This window comes from Pimephales promelas, chromosome 21, assembly GCF_988280905.1.
Source record: "Pimephales promelas chromosome 21, fPimPro1.hap1.1, whole genome shotgun sequence".
Lineage (NCBI taxonomy): Eukaryota > Metazoa > Chordata > Actinopteri > Cypriniformes > Leuciscidae > Pimephales > Pimephales promelas.
Genome location: NC_142789.1, coordinates 25,727,025 through 25,754,172, shown reverse-complemented (window position 1 = coordinate 25,754,172; position 27,148 = coordinate 25,727,025). Strand labels below are relative to the sequence as shown.

Genomic DNA, 27,148 nt, shown 5'->3' with positions numbered 1-27,148 from the left:
TGTATATGTATAGTGCAGGTGAAGCATCTTGTGTATATGGATACGGCTTATAAAACTCATGATCATATAAATGAAAAATGCAATGACAGTTGTGGTATAATTGTTAATGCACATGTTCCAGACACACTGAGGTGCTTGTGTTGTAAATGTAAGTTAATAGGTCCCTTATTTTTATGCTTTCAACTAATAACACCTTCAAGACTCTCTCGTCCATGCTAGTACATGTGACAACTCGAAACATCCTCCCCCTTCATAACAGGAGAGATGCAGTTAATGGCATTTATCTAAGGATCCTCAACAGGGATGAACACACATACTTTTAAAATGACACCTCTTTACAGCATTTTTTTTTTTAACAAACAATTGGACATCTGGGACGAATTTGCCAATTCCTTAACTTCTTCCAACTGTTCAAACTCCCATAATCTCTTAAAAGTAAAGCCAGAGTCACATGAGCAGCCATATCCATGTAAAGATCTACACAATGACTCTCTATAGCACTGAATAGAAAATGCAGGAATTTTCATTTAAAGACATGAAACGGCACGACTTTAAAACGCACGTTTTTACACCGTGTAATCGTCTTTTTAAAATGCGCACCCTGCTGACTTCAATGGGGTAAGTTCTAAACCTGCTTTTAGCCTTTTAACGTCCTTGATTTGTCATTACGAGTGCACAGCCACGTGAGTGGTGTTATTAAGAGTGATTTTCAAACGGTTTGTTTTGTTATAAACGTCTGAGATGTAGTTATGACACTGCATACTTATGAATAAAAAGTGTATAAATAAATAATCATGCAGATAATTATAGCCACGTTAATAACGTTTGTAAGAAACCAAACCGTTTGTAAATCCGTCAAGATTTCAACGAGATAAGAGTATTTGTGTTCATGCTGACCACTCATCTTACATCAGCTTGTCTGTGACAAGATGGCCGCCGGTGATGGCGATGGAAACTCCACCGTAACACATCTAGCCTTTATATACATATCTATGGAATTAACATCAATTTTATTCATATCTTTCACATCTACTGCATGGCTGTGCACTTGTAATGACTCGAGGATGTTAAGAGGCTAAAAGCAGGTTTAAAACTTGAAGTCAAAAAATTGAAGTCAACAGGATGCGAATTTTAAATCGTATTTTGTCGTTTTTGTCTGTGTTACGGCACTCCAAATGTACAAAAAATGAGCTCATTTTCTAATTAAAGAATGCTAAAAAAAAATCACAAGTATCATAGAAATATTACGTTTTGCATCATTGGAATAAATTATTTATTATGATTATAAAATCTAATATTAAAATAGAAAACAGCTATTTTAAATTAACAATATCTAAGATACATTCTTAATGAGAATGAGGGACTTCTTTTAAAAACATTCAAATGTTTTAACCCTAAACTTTTGGGCCGTTGTGAATATATTAGCGATCTTCTGCTTTCCATATAAAATACGTGTGATTATAAACATGGAACTGTACTTAAGCACAGCGCTCTCTCTACTCTAATAAAAGCTTAATCCTGTTCATTAGTAGACTGTCACAACTCAATGTACTACAGCTTTACTACCCTCATTAAAAATGCCTGCACATCCCTCCTTCAACACACACACATCTAAAACCTAACCTCTCCATGAGCCTGTGTAAACATCCAAAAAGTGCCAGAGCCAAACGTGTTTATAAGTGTTGAGCGGCTGTGTTCGGCAGCCCAGACCTCCCTTTTAATACGAGCAACAGCTATAAATTCCGGCGTGATCATAACCCACTGTTTCCCAACATCACTGAGGCCAATTAGTCTGGAAATGGCTATAAGTGCTAGAGCGAAACCCTCATAAGACCCTGCGTTTCTGTCGGTCCACCTGATCCGTCCACAGGGCATGCCCTTCTCTCTGGACGTCATCCGAACTCCCTCCGCAGCTCATGGCACATCTCCCACACCTTCAGCCTTCTCAAAAGAGCCTTTTGTTCGGAGAAAGAAAGGTGGGTTTCTGTAACTAAGCCATTATCCATCACGGCATATGGACTATGGGAGGATCTGGTGCCATATGGCGGGGGGCTGAGGTACGTCACCTGGTGTAAATGCAGACCTGGAGGCCCACATTAGGGGATCCAGGATGTTGTGGGTGGACGGAGGGTTTGCATGTGGTTTTGTAGTAGGGTGTGGGCGACATTGGACAGGGCCACTGAAACCTGACTAACCAGGAGAGGATCTTTCTCATTCACACACTGCTAAAGAGATCCCTGACTGGCCCGCAGCCAACACAAACCACTTTAAGAGCCGAGATGGGACTTTTCCACTGACGACTTTATCTGTTGGAGATGAAACGGAAATGGAGACTTACTGAGATCGTCGAAATGCGTTTCAATCCCATCTGCTCCTGGGACTGAGCAGATGAGACGGGCTTTCAGGAAGGTGCTCCACTTGTTGACCAAGCAGCAGTGACCGCCATCATCGTTCTGTAAACACACACACACGCGGTTTGAGCCGAAATCAAAGAGGAGAAATAGCTGTATTTAATTCATTGCAAGCCCCTCCACAGCGGGAGAGAGAGGAACAAACAGCCAGGAAAAGTTAGCTGTGAGAAGACAAGATTGCAAATAGTGTCTCGTCTGATTCACAAAACACACCCATCTGGTCTGATGGCCGGCCAAATTTTAGGAAGAGGTGGCTGAGGAATCGTGATTTATCATCTGACTTTAAATCACAACCTATTTGTTTGGGAGGTATAGTTCATTATTCATTGTGTTATACCAAACTGGTTTCACTTACTTTTTTACTTACAATTTTCCATAGAATTTCAATAGTTAATGGGGATTGGTGCTTTCAAGCTTCAAATAAAACACCATAAAAGCATAATTAAAGTAGTCTGTAAACTAGTTGTTAAGTTCTGTGAACAGGAAAAGTTTAACCAAAAATCTTCCAGACTTCAGTTAATACATTTCTTAAGATAAACTGTAAGATTCTCATAAGAATTTTAAAGGAAAAGTTCATGCAAAAATTAAAATTGTGCTATAATTTACTCAGCTGTTCCAAACCTGTAAGAGTTTTTGTTTTGTTGAACACACACACACACATAAAAAAGATATTTTGAAGAATGTTGGTGACCAGACAGTTGACAGGAGCCATTGACTTCCATAGTAGAACAAAATACCATGGAAGTCAATGGCTTCCGTCAACTGTCTGGTTACCAAAATTTTTCAGAATATCTTTTTTTTGGTACATTGTACATTGGAACCATCTTAGAAAATAGTCTCGATAAGTCGATCCCCAAACGCCGTTCATACAGTTCGATACAGTTCATATCAGCACGATGTTCGTGGTTTGACTTATCGAGACTATTTTCTGAGATGGCTCCTGTCTGTATACACAAAGTGAGCTGTCTTCATAAAGTATCTTCTTATTAAACGGTCTGTACACTTACAAAGTTCTCAATGCTTCGTTTTGCATGCATGGAGCCTCATTATGTTATTGCGTTAGTGTGGGGCTATTTTGAGCCTTGTTAGTGGTTTAAACTAGCGATTTCTTTTTACTTAGTCAATGCCCCCATTACTAGCATTATACGCTAAACAGTTTCTAGAGATAAAACTCTTTACATTCGATTATCATGAAAACAAATCTCAGAGAACGATTAACTAGGTACCGATGTTTTATTAGACCAAAGGTTCATTGTTCGCCGGAGTTCTCCTTTAAGTTCTAAAACATTTTTCTAAGAACATTTAATTTTTTTTCTTAAAAACATAATGATAAAGATATTTGATTGTATGACGGGTCTTGTCGAAGTCTTGGTGATCAGCTGAATGAAAAATGTTGCAGAATCAATTGCACTCCCTGCAGATTAGGGATGTCCCGATACCACTTTTTCACTTCCGATACCGATACCGATGCCACAGCTTTGGCTTTTGCCGATACCGGTATTAATCCGATATTTTTATTTTATTTTTAAACTAATAAAAAATAGCAATTTTCTCAATTAGCCCCTTAAAATATACCTCCAAAATATACCTCCAACTCTCGTATGACTTTAGTAGATACAGAATATAATGCACAAAGAATATGGACAACTTTAAGGTGCTTTACTGTAATTTTGTATCTTGAATTTCCCAGTCCTTATTCATGTTCATTCAAATTCACCTGTTGTGTTTCCCAGAAAAAAGAACATCATACAGGTTTGGAATGTGATGAGTAAATAATGAAAGAAACTATCCAAACTATAAAGATACAGCTAAATGAGTTATACAAGACAAACCATATACATCATATGAATGATCATACCTCAGGCTAATTCTGCATGCTTCATCTTCAATCGCATGACTCTAGTCATTAATAAAAGCTAAAGATCTTTGTGAGAGGGTGGATGGTGACCAGATGGGTTCAGATGTGAGATGCAGAAAGGCTGGTTGTCCGGAGTGTGATCCATAAAGCCCTGAGTGCAGGGGTGTGTTTGCATGCTAGGTCACCACATGACCCCGACTCATAAACAAAGACCTGGGGGGCCGCACGACAGAGACCACGCACTCATATAAACACACCCGTAAACACAAAACAGAAAGCGGATAAACACAAAAACTTACCCACACAAACACACATGTAACGTCACCACCATGTGGTTCCACATATGAAACAGCTCAATGAACAGATGCATATTAAAATACACACGCACAAATCCATTTGTAAAGACACACACAAACAATTTGTATATAGACTACCATTTAAAATTTTGGGGTCAATACAATATTTTAAATGTAATGACTACTTTCATTAAGCCTTAAGCTTTAAATTGATCATTTACATTGTTCTGAAAGATTTCTAATTAAAATATCATAGAATTAATGAAAATATTAAGCAGCACAACCGTTTTCAATGTTGTTAATAAAAATAAATGTTTCTTGAGCAGCAACTCATCATATTAGATTGATTTCTTGAGGATCATGTGACACTGAAGACTGGACATATATTAGAATAGAAAAGAGTTATTTTAAATTGTAACAATAATTCACAATATTACTGTTTTACTGTAGTTTTGATCAAATAAATGCACCCTGGTTGAGTATTTTCAAAAATATCTTACTAGAAAAACTATAAAATTGACAAAAAAATCATAAAGCTGCAAAGACTTATATATAGCACCATATAAGACATTTTTAAACTTTTATTGTATTGCATATAGCAGGCTGGACATTCTGCAAAACATCTTTTGGCTTCCATAGAAGAACAAGAAAAATCCAAACCCTTTAACAATTTTTTTAAACCAGTTAATTGACCCATTTATGTGTGTTTTGTCCAGTTTAGCTATGTTTGTGGGGAACTTTTCATTCTTGAACCCTCCCAATACAGCTAAACAAGAACAAACCCACAAGCTTACATTAAGCCCAAGAAGATGCACCACAAACCCCTGAGTTTACCCCTGTGGCCCAAGCCCGCCGCTCGATGTTTGTTTTCATTGCCCTGCTCAATTTGCAGCGGTGGTCTGGCACTATTTTCATTAAGAAAATGTGGTTAAGCTCCACGCTCGGGACAAACCGCTTTGGTGCTAGTAAATTAGCAATCTTTTCCATAGTAAGCTCTGGTAAAGAAACTCAGTCATACTCAGAAGGGCTGACCTGACGGGTCAAAAGGTCACAGGTTTCAGGGGTCACATGGATAGAGAGACGTATTGTAAGCAGGGAGGTCAAATATGTGTGGATTTCAGCACGTCAGCGGATAAAAAATGCCACAGTCAAGTATCCACAAACCACAGTTCGCTCGCTCTCGGCTGTAGCTGGAATCTCTTCCAGAAACGCTGAATGGTATGGAATGTCTCAAACTTTGGGTTGTATTCATCAAATGCTATTTTAGGTCAGAGATTTAAGCTCACCAGGCAGATTCGGCCGATGCGTGACTGTGATTTGGGGCTCTGGCCCATCTCGGAAGACTTCTCACGGAAGAAAAAGTAGAGTTTGTCATCGTTTTTCTCATTGCTGTCAGGGATAAGGTGCACATGGACAAATGAGGGGTCTAAGAAAAAGAGAGAGGGAGAGAAAATGGCATTTTACAAATTGCACGATTAAACATATCATCCTTTTCATAGTAACTGAGAAACTACATGGAATCATTGGGACAATTTAAGTGACCTGAAAAAAAAAAATGGAAAATCAACAAACACTTTCTCTAGACAGACAACTACTCATATCCACTTATTTGACATATTTACCATTCAGCCATCTTGAGTTGTATTGGTCGGTACGCATGACTGCATTTTTCCCCAAAGTTCGGAAAATAGCAGAGTCTGTTCCCATGAAGTCAATATACACCCCTGCATACAGTTCTCCATCTAAGAGATACAGAAACAGAGAAAAATGTAAGAATCTGCAAATGTGAAAGAATGATGCATTTGATTTATGAGCTTTTCTGCCGTCTATGATGACATGTCAGCCACACCCAAAGCCTAACACCTTTCTTTCAACATCAGTGCAGAGATCCATCAGGACACAGATAAAGAGCATTTAACTGATCAACTGTTCAACTTGCAGTCAAAAATAAATAAATAAATAAATAAATAAATAAATATATATATATATATATATATATATATATATATATATATATATATATATATATATATATATTCAGATAAATTACATAAATAATAATACCTTTAAATATGTGCATATTAATATGACACCGTTCAATGATATAAAGCTTGGCTTGATGGCAACTGCCAACTTACACTATACACAAGATTGATGCCTACTGGGATTCACATGCACTGGCCATTATGCATGTGAGGGTTATTATTGCCTCTGGAGGAATTTGTTCCTTGTTAAGTAGTGTGGAGGTCAAGTGTGTGTGTGTGTGTGTGTGGGTGTGCAGAACCCAGTGTCAGGCCATTTGAGCAGGTGTCTCAGTGTGTAGTTGGCAGAGGCCATGGCTGTTAAGGAGGGGCCGCAGAACCACAGCCAGGCGGAGCTCTGTCACGGCCCTCAAGATTAATTCCTTCTCTGAGGTATCCAGAGCACAGAGCCTGCCCGTTTTTTGCCCACACTTGCTTCTGTTTTACAGCGGGAGATACATGTTCAGTTTGTAGAGGAAACGGGCTGGATGTAGAATGGGTTTGTTGAAACAGTCTATTTGCTGTGCCCGTTGGCGGTTTTTCCAAAGGTGGATCAAAACTGTTGATTCTTAGGGGAAGTCTAGGTGCCAACCTGTCAGAACGTCTTGTAAATTCAACCAAACAACTCTAATATATGAAGTGGTGGTTAAATACAAGCAGGCAGGCAAGCACTAAAGAGTTCTTTCAAGGACTGGCATGCCAAATTGTTTGCAAAAGCTCCCTTGTCATGTTTGTTTGTGGCTTTTAAGGTCGTTGATCGTGTGAGCCTGTGATGAAGTGTTTTTGCTAGTTGTGGCCTTTGCTAAGCTGTGCTGATTAGATGGTTTAGTCAGTTGTTTTTCTAGTCAAGGGTTTTGCTGAATTACCTGCTGTGTAAGTCCTGCTAAATTGGGGTGTTGTGCTGTTGTTTGGTCTCGGCTGATGACCCGCTAGTTTGGAGATCGTTTAGTCAGGAGGAAAAAAAAAACCTAATATACAAAACTATTTTGTCAGAAAATACTATGGATTGCCACGCTCTAACTAACTAAAATTGATTAAGGGATACTTTATTCAAATACACTGACACAAATGCTTTGCTAACAGGATAATATTAAGGCTGCTAGCTATGCACATTTTTAAAGAAAAAGACTTCCAGATAAAATAAAAAAACAAACACCTATTTGAAATGACAAGTAAAATCAAGATTATTTAGCTAGCAGCATCTACGCGGCACGATTGGGGGATAAACAAATTGCAATTTTGTTAAAAACTTAGTTTGAGATTTAAAATGCAATTTAAAAAAAAAGCTTCAGGTTTTCAGTGCTTATTTGATGGGGTGCACAATTATTAATATTACAAATATTAATATTGTTATTATAAACACCCAATCCTGAGCTGCTCATGTGTAAACATGCACAACATACATTTATTGAATAAAAAAAACAGCATTTGCAATATTATAATTACACTAAACCACATTCCGATTTTGGTTTTATTCAACTTAATATTGCGGCTCTATTTTTATGTTTCATACCTAATTTAACTACAAGGAGCCAAATAAAACAAAGTCGTTTTTTCCTCAACATGATCCTGCTTCTCTGTGAATATGGAACATGTATAAATGTGAAAAGCTTTTGTCCCCTCAAGCACTATTCTGAAATGACCCGTTACCAATGATCTATAAACCGTTGAGTTTGGTAGTGCATGAAGAGTCGCAGTGAGAAGCATCATTAGAAGGCTTGTTAAAACACACCGTGCACTTCAGTGATTCGCATGGTTCAATATAAACAGCTTTCACTGCCATCTGAGTCCTCCATTATGTGTTACTCAAATCGTGGTTTGGACGTTTCCAATAAAACACATAACTAATCCCATGGTTTCTCCATTTGAATTTAATTTTCATTGAGTTACATTTTTTCACCATCTTTTGAGAAAATGCTGTGTTGCAAAAAAAAGAACAATGTTTACGAGCTAGTCACTTTTTTAAGGCACTAGTTGAGCAAAAGCTCTCTGAGTGAAGCGAGTTGCTCTGATTAGTCATTTAAAGGAGAACTCCGGTCAATTTTAACATTGAGCTCATTATTTTATAAATTTGGAGTGCTGTAAGTACAGAGAACAACGACAAAAATCAGTGTTGCCAAGTTCTAAACCTGCTTTTAGCTTCTTAACATCCTTGATTTGTCATTTCAAGTGCACAGCCATGTGAGTCGTGTTATTAAGAGTGACCACGGTCAATCTGACTGCAGTAAATGTGAAAGATATGAATAAAAACGATGTTAATTCAGCCAGCTCACATACCTCTATTTACTTCCTGTTTTCGGTCAAAGTCCACAGTAGTCGATTGTCGAGTGCGCGACCAGGCAGTATGAGATCCCATTCTCTCAACTCGACAATCGATTACTGTGGACTTCGACCGAAAACAGGAAGAAAATACAGGTATGTGAGCTGGCTGAATTAACATAGTTTTTATTAATATCTTTCACATCTACTGCAGTCAGATTGACCGTGGTCATTCTTAATAACACGACTCACATGGCTGGCCACTTGAAATGACAAATCAAGGATGTTAAGAGGCTAAAAGCAGGTTTAAAACTTGAAAACTAAAAAGTCAACAGGGTGCGAATTTTAAAAAGAGGATAACACAGTGTAGGCAACACTGATTTCTGTCGTTGTTCTCTGTACTGACAGCACTCCAAATTTACAAAATAATGAGCTCAATGTTAAAATTGACTGGAGTTCTCCTTTAAAGAGAGAGCTCACAAGAACAAAAGATGCCGTTTTTTGGAGCAGGACACTGCATGTTCAACACCCAACTCTCTGAAGTGGAAATATATTTTCCCCCATTTCGAAGGGACTTACTAATCAAAGCAGAGACGCTGTTCAGTTTTGGATCATATGGGCACTTTCCCTTCCCAGAATCCTCTCTGCCAGGCTCCAAATGAAACACGTATTCCTGAAAGGAAAATTGAAAGCAAAGATTAGATCTCTCTGTCTTACGATCAATAGTTCAGAAAAAAAACACTGTAGTCTTCAGTCCTCAAATCCCTATTAAACATGACATGGACTTAGACAGGGTTAGGCATGTAAGAAAAAAAAGACTATGATGCACAACAGTAAAAGAGAGAAGCAATGATGCAAAAGGAGTTAATCTCAGAGTTGGATCTCTGAATATAATGAGCAGGTATAAAGTTTCACTATCCAAACTTCTCTACTCGTCCGTAGCCTGCAACACCTGTCTAATCCTGCACTGACACCAGCCCATCCCAGCATCCCTCGGGCATGATGTAGAAACACTGACTGACAGGTATTTGGATGTGCGATTTAGGAATTGCCACGAGCGTGTGCTGACATGCCCCGAAGACTCGCCATGAGCCAGATCCTTAGTTTTCGAAAGATTTATTTTACTTCACTGTCAAAGATGCAGATGGAGGAGTGTAAGACATTTCTAATCTTATCTATCAACATTCATTTAAAGGAGAGCGGAAAGGCTGTCAAAATATTCCGAGCTGTCCAGCATTAACAGATTCCCTTTCACCCGTTAATAAAATCTTACATTTTCTTTAAAAATGTAAGTGCCTTAAATTAGACATGTTGCTTTGTAAAATTTGCAACAGACTCCCTATATTCTTCTGTTTAGCAGAGGTGATAAGAGTGGAAATTATAGAACTAAAAATATTTAGCAAAAAAAAAAAAAAATTGCGAGAATTACCTGAATAACCATTTCTAAGAAAAGTTTTTAAATGCCTAATTTCAAACATGTGTTTGCCATCAATTCATGGCAATTTTGTTTTTCTCTCCACTCTCACTATGTTGTTATTGTTATTAGTAATATGTATATGTGTTGTATGTATATGTACAGGTCACAAGAGGGTCAAACGCTTTTTCTTGTGATGTGAAATGTAGGACGGCTGAAGTATTTGAGTAATGTTTAGCTCTGAAGGTCTACTATTTCCTCTGTTTCTTTGTGTTTGCTCTAAATCAACTGCCTGTGTGTGTGTGTGTTTAGCATTTACTTTGATGGTAAGAACATTAAATGTTATGTATTGCAAGTTAGTTAATCATAAAGAAATAGCAAGGTCCAGAGAAAAAACTAGAGTGTTGCGAAATATCTTACAAATTAACTTCAAAAGTTAGTTTTGCGGGTAGAATTACAAAAGAGAGAAAAATGTAACAAACTAAGGCACTAGATAAGGATAGAAATTTAACAAAGATCAGCAATTAGCCATTAAGACATACTAAAAGTAAAAGAAAGTGACTCAATGCACAAAAAACAAGATGTGCGCCACAGAACAAAAACATGTTAGACAGACATGACAGAGTCAACAACAACAGCAACAACAAAACTCCAGACATCAGACAGATGAGACGGAACAAGAAAAACACAGAGGAACAAAGAGCATGCAGGTTAATGCATCTTTAGACAACAGGGAGCCAGCAGCAGACGTCCACATCCGTGTCCCACCTGAAGTCCTGTCTCATCAAACACGATTTCAGGTTCAGCTGCACGACTAGTTCTTCCTCTGGTCTGGGGCATCTGGAGATGCATGGCCGTCTAAAACACAACATAGTTGCATGATCTATGATGTTTTCCCACTTACCAAGTAAGGTCCCCATGTATATACATATATGGAAAATTATAATGCGTACAATGAATTTTTAAGCTTCGGGAAGCGATCTCCTGTAAACAGTATAACAGGTTCCCCAGTCTGGACTGGTCAGTCAGCTAAAGTGTCTAAAACCCCTATAAAACCATCAAAACAGTCTTGTGCGTTCACACCGGACACGAATAGTGCGTCAGGCATGAGTGATTTCAATTTTAAGTCAATGCGTTACGCGTTATGCGCATAAAAAATTCATGCGTCGCGAATGAGGCGTAGACACGAATACACCTCGTTCACGCGAATTGAGCATCAGCCGCGTTAAGCGCGAATGATTTAGTTAGTGCTATTTGTGCATTCACGCGCTTGACGCGAATTCGCGCCTACCGCTTTGAACTTTGCCGTCAATTCACGCCACGTTAACCAATCAGGTGCCTAGCTGCTTGCTGACGTGGTGAAGTATGCTTCAATAAATTATTTTGTAATATAGCTAAATGCCTGGTGTGGTTCTAATGCACAACAAAGCAAAGATTTTATCAGTTAAAACTTTATTTCAATATACGAGACATGTTCATTTTGTATTAAATGTTATTTATTCCATCTAGATTATATTAAATATTATTATAATGTAAAGACAACCAACAACATACATGTGCCTAAGTTTGTGTCTGGACGTGAGAGAGAATGGACTCTTGAGGCGCGAATGGACTCAAAGTGTTCAAGTGTATAACTAGACGCGGTCGCAAATTTGACGTGCTATTCGTGTTTGGTGTGAACGCACAGTAAAGAAGCATCTGGTTTACTGTATGCTGTTTTTCATCATGTCCACATGGCTCACTAAGGTGAGGAAGAGAGTAAGTGTGCGAAATATATTAGGCACTATTATATCTTGAAGTGTAAATCAAAACCCGTCTGGGACTGTGGTGTCATGTGTTCAAGTCAAGGGTGTTATCGTAGCGTGCTGCTGTCGAATGGTTTGACCATTATGGGTTGCACAGCTGGCTTTCGGAAAAACCCCAAAAATCAACATTGTGAGTCAGCACGTCTGCTGCGGCCACATGTGTTTCTTTCAACATACTGTCTTGGGTACAGTCTGAATGCAAAGCCTGGACTAGCACGCCAAAGACCTGCTGCAGTCGGCCACATCTGGATGTCTTTGTGCGTCTGTATGCGTTAGACATGATGTGTGTCATGCTCATTGGCACAGACATGGAGATGTTTGCCTGACTGGAGGACTTTGTGGACGCAGTCTGTGACCCAGGTTTCCTGTCTAGAAAGAGCAGGGTGTTAAGGTATCACATCACCTCTCAGCTCTTGTACCAACATTCACACGCGGAGGGCATTAAAAGGATGTGTGCCAGTTTAAAAATCCTGGGAAAAGTTGAAGCAATTCCTTATGATGGGAAATAGACCTCCAGCACCATGCTGAGACGCAATAATGGGAGCTCCCATAGCATAACACCCTGCTTTCAGAATTAAAACTGGGAAATTATAGGAATAATTCTGTCATTATTTCCAAACCCATGAGACTTTCTGAAGAACATGGAGGTATTTTTCATTCAACTAGTGACTACAGCTGTTAATCTCTGAATCTCTAAATCTAAAAAAACCCAGGACTGAGTCATTGAATCATTGAGTCAGTGAGTTAAATCAAAGACTTTAGATATACAAAGATGGTGCACTCATATTACTACTAAAATATGAACACATTGGGGTGGTAATGGCGCAGTGGGAAAGACACATGCCTTTGGTGTGAGAGACCCGGGTTCGAATCCACTTTGAGACACCAATGTGCCCCTGAGCAAGACACTTAACCCCTAGTTGCTCCAGAGGTGTGTGACCTCTGACATATATAGCAATTGTAAGTCGTTTTCCGATAAACGAATAAATAAATAATAACAATAAAAATATACAATTTATGGTACAGTTCATGTCAGATTTTGTTGCTGATTTGAAATAGGCTATTTAATTGAGAGTTCGGCATGCAGTTTTTGAGATTAAAGGATTTCCCCATTAAAATATATACTGTAGGACTTGGTCTTAGAGGCAAAGGGTCCTTGAAAGGATCAAATCTATTCACTCTTGTTTGTGAAATGAATCAACTATTTCACTAACTAGAACCATCTGAAGTTCAAAAATTGATCATAAATTATCAGTAGACACTGACATTTAAATCTTTCAGACATAAAACTTTGTGAAGGTTTGAGGTAAAGTTGCAAAAATAACTTTCTTTTTCAGTTGAATTATTTCTTGTATGCATCGCTATGTAGTATAAGCATAGGTGTGATTTTATAAGTGTGCGTGTTAAAGAATAAAAAGTATATAAACGGTATTTCAACTTCTGACTTCTATTAATTCTATACTTTAAAAGTCCCTGGACCGTCATTACAGAACAAGTGTTGTGTTTAGAGAGACAAAGTGCTAGCTGTACAAGCAAGGGTCCTAAAAAGGCAAAGAGGGTCCACAGAGTGATGCCTGGCTCGAGCGAAGAAACTCAAGCTCCTCAATTAAAGAGTAAGACTAAACAGGGGAGAGAGTTATAGTGCGCTGGGGAAGGCAGCTGTGAGGGTGAACGCCAGCCAACACCTGGAGGGTTTTTACGGGAGGAAGGAGGTCACACAGGGGGACGGTGAGTGACTAATCACAGTTGATGGACTGTAAGAGTCGGTAATGGATAGATTTGTGGAGAAAAGGCATATCTCCAAATACAGGAAGAACACCTGTGCCTCACAGGTATCCAGGTGTACCCACTACGTTTAAGACACACCTCTCATGCCCTGTTACCCCACTCTCAGAAAGGCTATTTACCATTGGCTTGCGTCCTCTGTTGACATAAGTGCATATTGGGTTGTAGGCGCCCGTCCCACACACGTACAAGTGCGTCCTGTTCCATGGCTCGATCAGACGGATGAAATTACCGCACTCGCCCTGAGAGAGGAAACAATCAAGATAATTATTTTCACACATGCCTATGATAGACTGAACAGAAGACCCATTAGGCCAGACATCAAAAAGCCAGTGAATTTCCAATGTGAGTTTTGTGGCTTTTAGCTCATGTTAGTGCTATGTGCTACATGCTACCGCTAAATAAACTTTAAGAAGATATAAACATTTGAAATTTAGCCCAAATTTTTGATTGCCGTAGGCAGAGGAGTTTGGTCCAAAAACGCGAACTGTACCAATGCCAGAAACATAGAATGCTAATGCTAATGTTTGAGCATAGCATTCAGGTATTCGGGTAGCTAGCTATAAACACGCCAGAATTTTAACTGATTTCAAACAAATACTTTTTAAAACTGTTGCTCCACTCTCGCTAAATTTGACCTACGAGAAAATACCCATAGAATACTTATAATATGACAATTAATATGATGCAGATGCGCCATGTATTTTGTTCTAACGGACACTGCCTTTCAAAAGTTTGTGGTAAGATTTATTTGATCAAAAATACAGTAAAACGGCAATATTGTGAAATGTTATAACAATTAAAACAGTTGTTTTACATTTTATTATTTCATTTAGTCTGGTGATGCAAAGCTGAATTTTCAGCATCATTTCTCCAGTTTGCAATGTCACATGATCCTTCAGAAATCATTATAATATGTTGATTTGCTGCACAAGAAACATTTCTGAATTATGTTGAAACAGTTGTGCTGCTTAATATTTCTCTGATGAATAGAAAGTTCAGAAGAACAGCATTTATTTGAAATAGAAATAACATTTTAAATGTCTTTACTGTCACTTTTGATCAGTTTAATGTATCTTTGCTAAATACAGGTATTAATTTCTTTAAAAAAATCTTACTGTGTTGTGTTTTTACACAGAATATTTCTCAGGCCTAATACTAACTCTCACTAACTCTAGTCACTAAATATCAGTTAGTTTTGTCTAGCTTTGAAGTAAATCAAAGAATTTAGGCTGTTTAAATATGTATACCTTCCTGTTTCAATAGGAAATCACAGGAATGAATAACTATAACTACTTCTTTGTCTTTAAACTTAGTACTGTGAGTGATTTCAGCAACCCTATGTTAAGTTCAAAAGAGTCAAATCAGCTATCAGAACAGTACCTCTAGAGAGCTTCATGTGGATTCATTTCACAGCAAGTGTATTCAAAACTATGAATAATTGATGAGCTGTGGTAAAACCCATAATGTCCACTATCATACCTGACACTAAGTACCATTCCAGTGCACAACCCAACACCCCCTTCCCTACAGATGTGCAGATGATCAGGTGAAGCTCACAGTATCTTTACCAGACCACTAAACCACACACCCAATTCCATATGTCCGCAAATCCAGGAATTTGACTGGTTCGAGTTCGTTTCATGCTGGATCTAGCATCTGTTTTCCTTCTCTGAACATCTATGAGTGCATATGTTTTTGACCAGGAAGGTTGAGGTTTGTAACACATACATTTGACCTCAGCACTATTTCTAAACCTGAATATCTCACTTTCACTTCATTTATATCAGCATATAGCTTTTTTGTTGAGCTTGAGGGATGTAGACCCTGACCAAATGGTTTTATACATTCAGTGCATTTGTAATGACATATACAGCTAAAACCCAAACTACAAGCAGATTTCACACGCAAAGCCATAGGGTTTCACAAGTGAGAGCTGGCTGGAGTTAAGTTATGTCTAAACAAAAGCTATTTTGCGAGCAAATGTAGACCAACTGTAAACTGAGAAACTGGTTGTGTATATTGTCATAACACTTTTTCTGTAACAATTCTTGGAGGTCTTAAAAACATATTAGACATTATTTAGTTCCAGTACTGTAATTTGATGGGTTCCAAGAGTACTATTCTTCGTTTTCACCCCGTTCAGATCAGAGTATGTGAGCAGTGCGGAAGCAAAGAAATTAAAAAAGAGAGCACTCACGTTTGTGTCTTTGCCACTTAAAATACACTCCGTCTTCCTCTGCGGGGAAACAGGCCAGTGTATCTGATAGAGAGAGTATGAAAGAGAGAGAAGGGTCAACCCCATTTGTCACAACAACGACACACTATCTCAGAAACAATCCCATTTAACTCAACAACCTTTCAACATAATGAGCTGAACTAGCCAGGGAATGTTCACCCTGCATTTTTATAAGGCCCCAGGTGTCCCCCATATCCAGGCTTTAGTTTTATAGAATTTAATAGTCAGTTTCCTGCATTGCTGTGAGCTAATCAGTAAAAAGTAACAGTGATACAGGAATGACCCTTGGAGCTTGTTGTGATTTAGGTTATGGCTTGTGCTTGTCCAGGAACTAAAGCCAAAACAGGGTGAACAGTGTGAAAAAAAAAATAATTAAAATAAATACAAGCCTTAAAATGAAAAACAAACAGTAAAAAAAAGTATTAATAATGAATTATTATCTACTACTACTACTACTACTACTACTACTACTACTAATAATAATAACATTAATACTAATAATACTTCTAATTATTATGTAAATAAATAAAAATGAATGAATATATAATAAAAAAAAACACAGTAAAAAGCTAAATACAAAAGTAAATACATAAATATAATACATAATTAAACAAAAAGAATGAAATAGAATAATTAAAAAATACATAAATGTATAAAAATGTATACATTTATAATAAAAAAATAAAAAATAATACATTTCAAATAAATAAATGATAATAAATAAATGTATAAATCGCTCCATCCATTCATCAATTTTTATTATTATTAGCAGTAGTAGTAGTAGCAGTAACAGTATGTAAAATGAATAATACAACAATAAACTGTAAAAAACTAAATACAAAAGGAAACAATACAAAAATGTATTATAATAAATAAATAAACAAAAAACAATTAAATTAAATCAAATTAAAACAGTACAAAATACATACATTTATAATAAATTAATACATTTTTCATATACAGTAAAAAAATACATTTATAATAAATACATTATACTAAATCAAATAAATCTATGATAATAAATGCAAGAATGCATTTAAATAAATAAATACATTATTGTTATTATTATTGTTGTGGTTTTGCAAATAAATTAATTAATACATTTAACAAAATAAAACAGTAAAAATGATAATTAATAAATAAAATATAATAATAATTAAAATAAAATCAAATAAAAATTAAATAAAAAGACATTCATTTGTAATAAATAAATGGAGTATTTTGTGCTGGTTCTTACTATGAGTGGCTCTCGGTTTATGTCGTGAAGGTCCAGAGAAAGGATGTAGTCTTTGCTCCCAACATACATGCGGTCGTGATCCTCATCCATGCGCAAGATGCGATAGTCTGATGTGTTCAACAGGAAAGAGAAGTAATGGGCTGTACCTGTAGACCTCATATCTGCAGAGAGAGAGAGAGAGAGAGAAAATTCAGTCAAAATCAGACAAAAACAGACTCAACATTTATTGCTGTGATATTGTTATGGAAAGATTTACAGAGAAGTAAAGAGAGAAAGTGTTTCCACTCCCAATTTCATGCCATTTCCAAAATTGCTTGAATACATCTCCTAAAACCACGGTAACTTGACAATAACAATAGTTTTGGCCAAAATTCAGAAATGAAGAATACTCCATCTATTTCATCTAATGAGATCATACAGGGTGTGTTATTGCAGACACAAAACGTGGCAATCTGTAATTATGTCTTCACATTTTTCCAATCTAGTCCATACAGAGAAACATACGAGCATTTGAGGTCTGGAAGATGCCCCTTGTTTCCAAAGAAAAAGGAAGTTATCAAAAAAATAAACAAATTATCTGTTTGTGATAAGCCCTGACTTTATTTTATGAAGTTAAAGAATAATATTTAACATATTAAAAGTTTGGAATATTAAACTCTATTGAGAGCGTAAAGCATTACTCAACATACAGTTAAAAGACAGCAGTTAACCTGCATCTTTGTACAAGGAAAACGCCCATATACACACATTCACACACATACAGCTCTTCTGTGTTTTTACCACTCAACAAGTCCCAGGAATCACCCTGCAGAGATAAGGATTAAAAATAAATTCTAATCTTAGTAATTTATCAAAACAAATGCAACGTAAAATTACCAGTTTATCTGCCTGACAGGCCCTGAATTCACTAGCATAATACACTGATTAATCACATTACCATTGCTCTATTTGTATAGTTTGAGTTAATAAATCCTTGAGCGAGGGTTGTGTTTTGAGGTCAGGGATTTGATTGACAGCTGTCCGAATGGTGTGTGAGAGCCTCCGTCTGTGAGATTATTTGTGTTTGAGCTCAAGCCGGAACAATCCATCCACCAAGTAGACTGCGTGAAGATAGACATGAACAGACAGACCGAAAGAAAGAGACAGAAAAAGCAAGAAAAGATACAAGCGTAAAAGATAGAAAGGTGTGAAAGAAAGAAATATAGAAAAGGGAATGAATGAGAAAGAAATAAGGCGAAAATAAGAGTGAAAGAACGAGCAAGCAAAAGAGAGAGCGAAAAAAAAGAACAAAAGAAATGAAGGAGCGAAGAGAATGAAAAACAGAAAGAATGAGCAAAAGAGAGCAAACGAGCGAAGGAAAGAAAGAGAGAGCGAAAGAAAAAGAACAGGCGAACGAAAGAAGTGAACGAAAAAAAAGAACCAGCGACAGAAATTAGCAGGCGAAAGAAAGGGCGATAAGACATAACAAAAGAAAGAAAGGGTGATTGAGCGAGCGAAAGAAAGGGTGAGTGAGTGAAAGAAATGATAAGAAATCAAGAGCAAAAAAGGTAAACAGACCTGACCACTTGTCAATACAAAAAAGAGCAAAAGAAAGAGAGTGAAAGAAAGAGCGAAAGAAAGAGAAGTAGATTCAATATAGTAGTTCCAGCTCCTAGTAGAGTAATAGTACATAAATCATTCATGTTCATTGCACAAAGAGCATTATTAACAGTTAAAATTGATACTTCAGGATTTAGCATTAAGCTTTGTATTAGTAAAAAACCTGTAGTATTTTCGAATTACCATGCTTTCCACCCTCATATCCCCCTGAGACCCGAGATTTATGAATTTTTTGTCTGGAAAAAATCCTCCGATGACGCAAAAATCGTCATTTTGCATCATCGGAGGATTTTTTGTCCAGAGGCTAAAGACTACAGTCAGTAGTCGGGTCTGTCCCGCATGTTCTCAACCCGCCCATAGAGGGAGGGATCTCAGAATGAACACATAGTGTCGGCCATCTTTTTTTGGAAGCTAAGCTAGCAGGCTCTTGTTCTGTGGAGAAAGCTGAGTAGTAGGGGTTACCATCCTCTTTTTCCCGTCGATGTCCGGGATTCAGCTTTTGCTTTCTGCAGTCGCCATTCACTGTTTACATGCACAGCTTTTGTTTCAATCTAACTGTTCTCCCGCGGCCCTCACTCGTCCTGCTCGCCACAGTAAACATGATGAATGGCGACTGTAGAACGCAAAAGCCGAATCCCGGACATCCCGGGTGATCTCGAAATCCCGGGCAGACTCATCACGGAGTCTACTGCGGACTACTGCGCTCTGTTACCGGTAGGCGTGGCCTCCTAGCGCAATGAAGCAAGTGCATTCTGGGAGTTGTTGTCTTTCATCCATATAAGCCAAAAATACATTTTCTGGCTTTTCTCAGTCTAGAAAACTCCAAATTCAAAAATAGTTTCACATTTCTTCTACATAAATGACCCATTTTAAATACACATTCATCTTTCCAGAGGTGAAGTATCCCTTTAATACCTAAGGTAAGGGGTCTGTTCAAATCATTGCCTTGACCGTTCAGCCAATCTGTCCGCCACATAACCTAAATATAACACTTCCACAGGATATTCTCCACGTGTATTCAATGATTCTTGCTGAGCCGTGCAGCGAATCCAGTTCCTGAAGCCCTCAAAGAAAACACTAGTGTTTAAAGGCTGGAATGTTCTACTGGGAGGGGAAATGTAAGTTTACTATTGTTGGAATTCAAGTATGCAGTGTGTCTCTGAATGCACAAAGCTAGCTTCAGCTCCAAGGCTTGGCATATGGTCGAAACCAGAGTAAATACGGAGCGGAGGCTGCGCATGCCAAAAACTAAATGCTACTCTTATCTCCTCCATTTCTTGTTCTCTCCCTTGATTTTCAACTCCCTCCTCTTTCTCGTTCTGTCCATTTCAGGAGGGCCACCTGTGGAAACAAGACCAATTGGCTAAAGATCCTTGTACTCCAATACCAACAGCTCCGTGTCTATCTAGTATCTATCCGGACACATGAGCCGACAGCGAGAGTCTACCTAGAAGGCAAAACAAGATAAAACCTACTATGGTGTCTGATTTGGATTAAGCTAAAGACAGGTCAGAGAGACTAATAAAACCGTAGAGGAGCTGAAATATTGCAAGAACAACCACAAATTTGATCTACAAGCCCAACGTCTACCACAACCAAAACATTCTTTGATAGATCCTCTTTCAACCTTTAGGTACAAGACCTGTGAAAATCCAGTCAAGTGGATCCAGATAAAGCCTGGGGGAACACCACTGCCCAGTGCAGTCTTAGTGGCTAACTACTGGGGGGTCTGTTTTACAAACACACTGGGGACTTTGTCTTGAGAAAGGCCCCTCTCTATGCTTCGCCTCCGTAGCATGAAATGGCCTGTTGGAGGGGAACTAGAACTTAGTCCCGCTAACGAGCAAGTAACCGGACCCGTACTTGCACTTTTTAGCCTTTTTTTTAAAACCCCACTCTCACGGATACATGCCCACCCTGTTTCTTTGCATGAGCAGTGTAGCAGGGAGAGGCCGAGGGATATTCGTTCCGAAATACGTCTGCAATGTTCTCCTCCCTCTCCACTTTTACATTCTCACATGGTCTTGTTCGCACAGAGTTTCTCCAATCAACTGAAAACCTTTTTGCTTGCTTCACGCCGTGTGCTCTGTTAAACCCAAGGGAAGGTTATGTAACCTGGTGTGGGTATGTGAGATCAGTTCTAATCCATGCTTGCTTTATTACATGATGCTACCAAGATCTCTAGCACTGACCTCTTTCTTCCTGAGTGGCTTTTCCATTTGCTGGCCAAGACAGTCACAGCCATGCATGGCCACATCTAAGACCGAACAATGGGTCAACTCTGCTCCAAAGCCCACAAAGGTACATGTTCCCATAGCATTACAATCAAAATATGCCAGCTAAAGTCACTTCCCATAAGACATTCTGTTCCTTAGTTACATTTAACTCTAGTATGGTTCAGTCCATGGACCCTCAAAAGTCCACAATTGTCTCTTTTGAATACATGGCTGCAAAGGAAGACTGCCCAACTACAGAACATCTGGCTTAGTTGCTTTCAGAAAGTGTGCTTGACATTGGCAGTTCACTCAAGAAGTGAAAAACTATATATTATTGTTCTAACAATGGCAAAACTACTTTTCCAAAATATTTTCCACTTCTGAGAGACATCCACAGTTCATATTCATATTCAGAGATTTTTTGCTACAATGACAAAACAGCTGGTGAATAAGTTACTCTTTTTTTCCCCATCTATTGGTCAGCTGTTCGCGCTGTGCAGCCAAGTATGCTTGATTTTGGCAGTGGGAGCAGATATTACGAAAGGTCTCATGCCTTTTGTTGACGCCAGCGTAGGACATTTCTAACTTGGGGAACACTTATCTCTAAATACAAACTTTACACAAAACGTCTTCATGTATTATTCCTAATACTTTTTTTCGTAGGAATATTTGTAAATTCTTTCGTCCAACATAAACTAATATTGTGTGGTTTAAATGTTTTTATGTATGCCTATTTACACACTCAAACATCATTAACTCAAGAATTTTATATATATATATGGAAGCACAAAAGGTCATGGGTTTAGAGGCACAAATGGAGCTAATAATAATAATAATAATAACAATAATAAAAAGGGGGAACAAATCTTTGAAAAAATAAACGAATCAAACAAAATTATGGAATATCTACATTTCAAATAAAAATAACAACAATAGTAATAATAATAATAATAAATATTAGGCAAAAGGCCCAAAAAATATAAAACAATTGTGAAAAAATATGGAATATCTAAAAAACGTCATTATAATTATTATAATTGTTGTTATTATTATTAATGATAATAGGCAAAAAGATCAGAAAAATATAAAAAAAACATGACAAAAATATTCTGAAATATCTAAATATTAATAATAATAGGAAAAAAGATCAGAAAAATATATATAAAAAAACATGACAAAAATTTTCTTAAATATCTAAATAATAATAATAATAATAATAATAATAATAATAATAGCCAGAAAAATATAAACCAATTGTGACAAAAATATTGTGGAATATGTAAAAGTATATAATAATAAAACTAATAATATATATATAAAAATATACAATAATAATAATAATTATTATTATTATTATTATTAGTAGTAGTAGTAGTAGTAGAAAAAGTAAAAAATATAAAAAGTTAGAAAAGAATTGAATAAAAAGCAAAACGTCTGAAAAATATAGTTATCTGAATAAATACTCATTTTAATTTAGCAAAGTGGCATATGCTCGAGTAAAACTTGAAGGGGAAACGCATGAAGTCGTCGCTTGCGAAGTCAAAAAGGTTACATTTAGATCTGATTTTTACTGCTTAATTTTATTCATGTAAAATATATACATATATATATATATATATATATATATATATATATTTGAGAGCAGAAACATTGTTCTAACAATAACAATCATTCAACAACATCACTACTTGTGAGTCCAAGTCGTTAGCAGCGCGGTTATCTTTATAGCGCCTGAAATTACAGTCCATCCTGCGGCAGATTTCTCCAGGTTCAGATTTGTTAAATGAAAGAGCCTCAGCCAAGGGCTGCGGAGCGAGTTCCTGCACGAAACTCAAACTCAGTCTGGCCCAGACGAGAGGAGAGCTGCTTGGAAGAGGAAGAGAGAGATGAGGGTGGTTTGGGATTAGCGTGACACCATGCATGCAGGCGGTCCGCAGACAAAGCCAGAACCCACATCATCACTCTTCGCAGCGTATGCCGTGTCACTGTGTGCTGGCTCAATCGCTCACACACACAAGCAGAAGTGACATACTGTACACTCATAGAGTGACAGTTTAAGAGGAGCGGGTGAATGACATAAAGCACAGGTTCCACCTAGTTAAACACACTTTTAAAATAATATCCTTGCTTTGTCCAAATCGTCACTTTGCGAGGAAATTTATGATGAGAAGTTTTACAAAACCCGGACAACAGCCAAACATCTGCTATATGTATACAATGTATGTCTACTTGAAATCTGTAACATGAGTCTGATTGTTAAACTATAAATATAAAAGAAGGCAGATTGGGGCCTAAAGGGGACATTTGAGTAAAAAGGGACGTGAGGGTGAGCAGTGTCCATTAAACAGAAAATGCATTTGAACTATTTTTGGATCATTACAGTATTGTTTCATTCTTTCATTTATACATTTAGCAGATGTTTTTTATTTAAAGCGACTTACAAAAGAGCAACAAAAGCATCGGCCTAGATTAACTAGATTAGGACGCATACTAAAAAATGTATATACATTTTAATTACTTTAGTTGCCCACACATCCAAAATGCCAAGAACGGTAATCTTTAATTACATAAGATAACTTAAGTCCTTTAAAGTGTGACTGTATTGTCATGTGACCCTCCTCAATGCCCATCCATGTAGAACAGCTTGCCTTGTGTCTATATGTGGTATAGTGGGCAGACCAACACACACACACACACACACACACAGACAGATGGAAGCAGTCCAACCCACTGCATGCCGCAGTGCTCTTGTGTTATTGTTCTGACAACTCACACATGCTGATTTCCTGTAGGACGCTGATACGAGAGAAAGAGAGAGGGGGGGGGGCTGTCTTTATCCCTAATATGTTCCAGCCGGATGTTGCACCTGATTCATATCTAAAGTTCGGGAAGCCTGGCTGTATGAGGTAAGCGGAGTCTTTATCTGCTCACAGTACAGTTACATTACTCCTGAAGCTTTGACTCATGCTGTTAAAAGTCTTGCCTTAAGAGCAACATCTTTTTGTGTCATAAATTAATACATACTTGCTCCTCAGCTTCGCTCTGACACACACACACACATACACACACACTTACACCGTTTTTGTTGGCCTCCAGGATCAAAAGATGATCCAACGGAGAAGGAATGCTTCTATAACTACTGAAAAGCAGGTCTGGTGTACTCTTGCTGTTTAGTTTGGACCTGTTTTAATCACAGCTGAGAACCACAGAAAGACTATTATAGAATACAATGAGCGTGAAGGGGAATAGACGTTCATCCCTGATGTGATAGACACACACAATATGTATACACACATTTATAAATGGCATGCACATTTATTAATATGGCACAAAAATAAATATAAAAGGATAAGGATTAGATGGATAGAATAAGTAATTCTTCATGGTTTGGAAGGAATGAATGAAGGAGAGATTATATATTAGCACATGTCTACACAGTGCATCAAACTCTTTTATCATGATGTCCTTTTTGAACCCTGTCTGGTTTCTGGGGTAGTAAATAAAGACACATTTTACTGTATGTCCTGCAGGGACACTTATTTTGCAGGCAAAAGATCAGAAAATATATATATAAAAAACATGACAAAAATATTCTGAAATACCTAAATAATAATAATAATAGCCAAAAAGGTCAGAAAAATATAAACCAATTGTGGAAAATCAAAAAAAAAAATTAAATTAATTTTACATTTTAAATAAAAATTATTAATAAATAAGCACTTATTTTGCATTATTATTTATCATTATTTAGGAGTTTATGGCCTAATGTTTTGGCCTCCATCATCTGTGACCATCCAAAATCATGTCTGTGTGACCTTATAAATCTGCAGAGTTTAGGTGGTGTACAATTCTTTTTCACTTTAAAATGCACATATGTTTTGAGGTGTTTTCAGGTACACTCCATTTCTTCGCTGGTGATTTCATCAGTAATGAGCAAGTCTAATAAACTACATCTGCAGATGTCTTTCTACCCACAGACTAAACTATGCGCCGCTGTGCGTCACATCAGTTCTGTTTCAGGATCATTTAAAATGTTTGTGCCCAATATCATGCATCACCACCTCCCACCCAAACTCACTATTCTCAAAGATATAATTAGCACCCAGTGATTGTGGACGTCTGTGTGTACAAGACTGTGCAATAAACAATATAATGGCATCCATTTGTCTTAAAGAAAAAAATATACAGGCTTTTAAACAGGTTAAAGGATCAGAACCATACTCTTTGTAAGTACGCCAATGTGAATGCTATCATTGCGTTAAACACCCACGGTTAAAGTAAATTATACGATAACATTAAATATCTGCCAATACGATGATTGGTGGATGATATATTGTTCAAATAGCAGTTCAAATGTTTTATGTTTATATATTATGTTCATAAATCGACTAAGGTTTTGTGAACCCCGTTTTGTTCTTTCAAGAAAAAGAAATTCAAGTCCAGCACAACCGTTATTACCGCTCATCAACGACAACTTATAGGTGACAAGAACAATCCTCTGCTGGCTAGACCATCCCATTTAACAAAGCTTGGTCTGACCTTCGCAGACTTCAAAGGAGTGGCCTTTGAAGTGCGCATCCTTTGAATTGGGACATAGCTTATGTCAATGCTACTATAGCACCCCTGGTGGCAGCAGCGAGAATAAAATGCATAATGCAAAAAAAATACACATTGAATTGAGCTTGCATAACTATAACCATAAAAATCCCAATTTCAACCACTTCCTCTTCCTGTTTGATACTAAAGACGAAATAAATGACAGGTGAAGTCAATGAAAGCATCACTGGTGTTTAAATCTGCTCATCTGATGGAAAATCCATTTCCTACAGGAAAAGCTTGAATGTCAACAACCCGCAGATAGTTTTCTCTCTCAGCGCAAGGTATCTGTTAAGAAGGCTTGAATTGTGAAGGAGAGAGACAGCTTGCTTTGAATTAGACACATCTGTGAAAACACGGCTCTCTATCACCACAGACATGTTTTATTAACAAGCGCTCTCTCAACAGCGATCAATCTCGAACGTCTGCCACTCACACGAGTTGCCCTGTTGTGCCCTGACCCCAGGAGGGTGGGCGGCCTCGGATGTCCAGGGATCAGGTGCATGTTGAAAAGAGACACCTTTATGATTGACAAAATATTGCACTAAACAATCAGCGGATATTTGAAATATTAGATTGTCCGAGAAGGGTGAACCAGAAACAAACTGAACAGCTTTCTTTTCCAATCTCAGAGAAACAGTCATTCGCACCAATGTAAATACATCAGACCCGGAGCACCAGGGCTCAGAAGTCGTGAGGCAGCAGTAAAGACTGCTTAAACTGGAGATTAATCCAGGATTACCCCCGGGGGTCAGGGTCACTGGCCCCGACCTGAGCGGAATCAGGAAGCAGGGATTGCACAAACAAAGTGGCATTACTGCACAGAATCCCAATTAGGTTTCCAGGCAAAAGTGAAATGGACAAAGGGAAAGTACACTACAGTCTACAAGTTTGGGGTCAGTAAGGTTTAAAAACAAAACAAAAAGGAAATTAATACTTTTATTCAGCATGGATACATTCAATTGATCAAAAATGACACTAAAAGAAATTTAAACTTTCTATTCATCAAAGAATTCTGAAAGAAATGTATCACGCCACGCGTGTATTACGTTTTTTTTAATCAAATAAATGCAGCTTTTTTAATCAAATAAATTTTGAACTGTAATGTACTCAAAAGAGCAAAGACATGCTCAGAAGGATTTTCAAGAATATACATTATTTCAAACTCAGCAGCTGTTTTGAATTGGTGTCTAATAGTTAAGTAAATAATATTCCTAACTGATGACAATTTGAGATCCAGGCTGCTAATGAACTTACTTTGAAACGAATCATATTAGTTTGATTGAACTTTTTTTTTGGTCTTCTGAGACTACAGGCCACCCTTACTTTGTTTCCAAACTGCCAAAAGCCATACACACTTTCATAGTATCAATATGAAGATGTTTGACTTGGCCCATGGACCAAGAAGGAAG

General features: G+C 37.5%; 1 protein-coding gene across 3 annotated transcripts in view; it reads right to left on the bottom strand.

Moving 5' to 3' along the window:
- Positions 1 to 27,148, bottom strand: part of sema3fb (sema domain, immunoglobulin domain (Ig), short basic domain, secreted, (semaphorin) 3Fb) — a 171,993-nt gene that overhangs the window by 45,017 nt on the left and 99,828 nt on the right. For all 3 annotated transcript variants that reach the window (XM_089124802.1, XM_089124804.1, XM_089124803.1), the window contains 8 exons: positions 17,326 to 17,486; positions 16,050 to 16,112; positions 13,972 to 14,091; positions 11,028 to 11,117; positions 9,425 to 9,518; positions 6,188 to 6,307; positions 5,852 to 5,991; positions 2,339 to 2,453 (listed from right to left, as the gene is read on the bottom strand). In XM_089124802.1, coding sequence (XP_088980928.1) covers positions 2,339 to 2,453; positions 5,852 to 5,991; positions 6,188 to 6,307; positions 9,425 to 9,518; positions 11,028 to 11,117; positions 13,972 to 14,091; positions 16,050 to 16,112; positions 17,326 to 17,486 — 903 coding nt within the window. The remainder of the gene's footprint in view (positions 1 to 2,338; positions 2,454 to 5,851; positions 5,992 to 6,187; positions 6,308 to 9,424; positions 9,519 to 11,027; positions 11,118 to 13,971; positions 14,092 to 16,049; positions 16,113 to 17,325; positions 17,487 to 27,148) is intronic.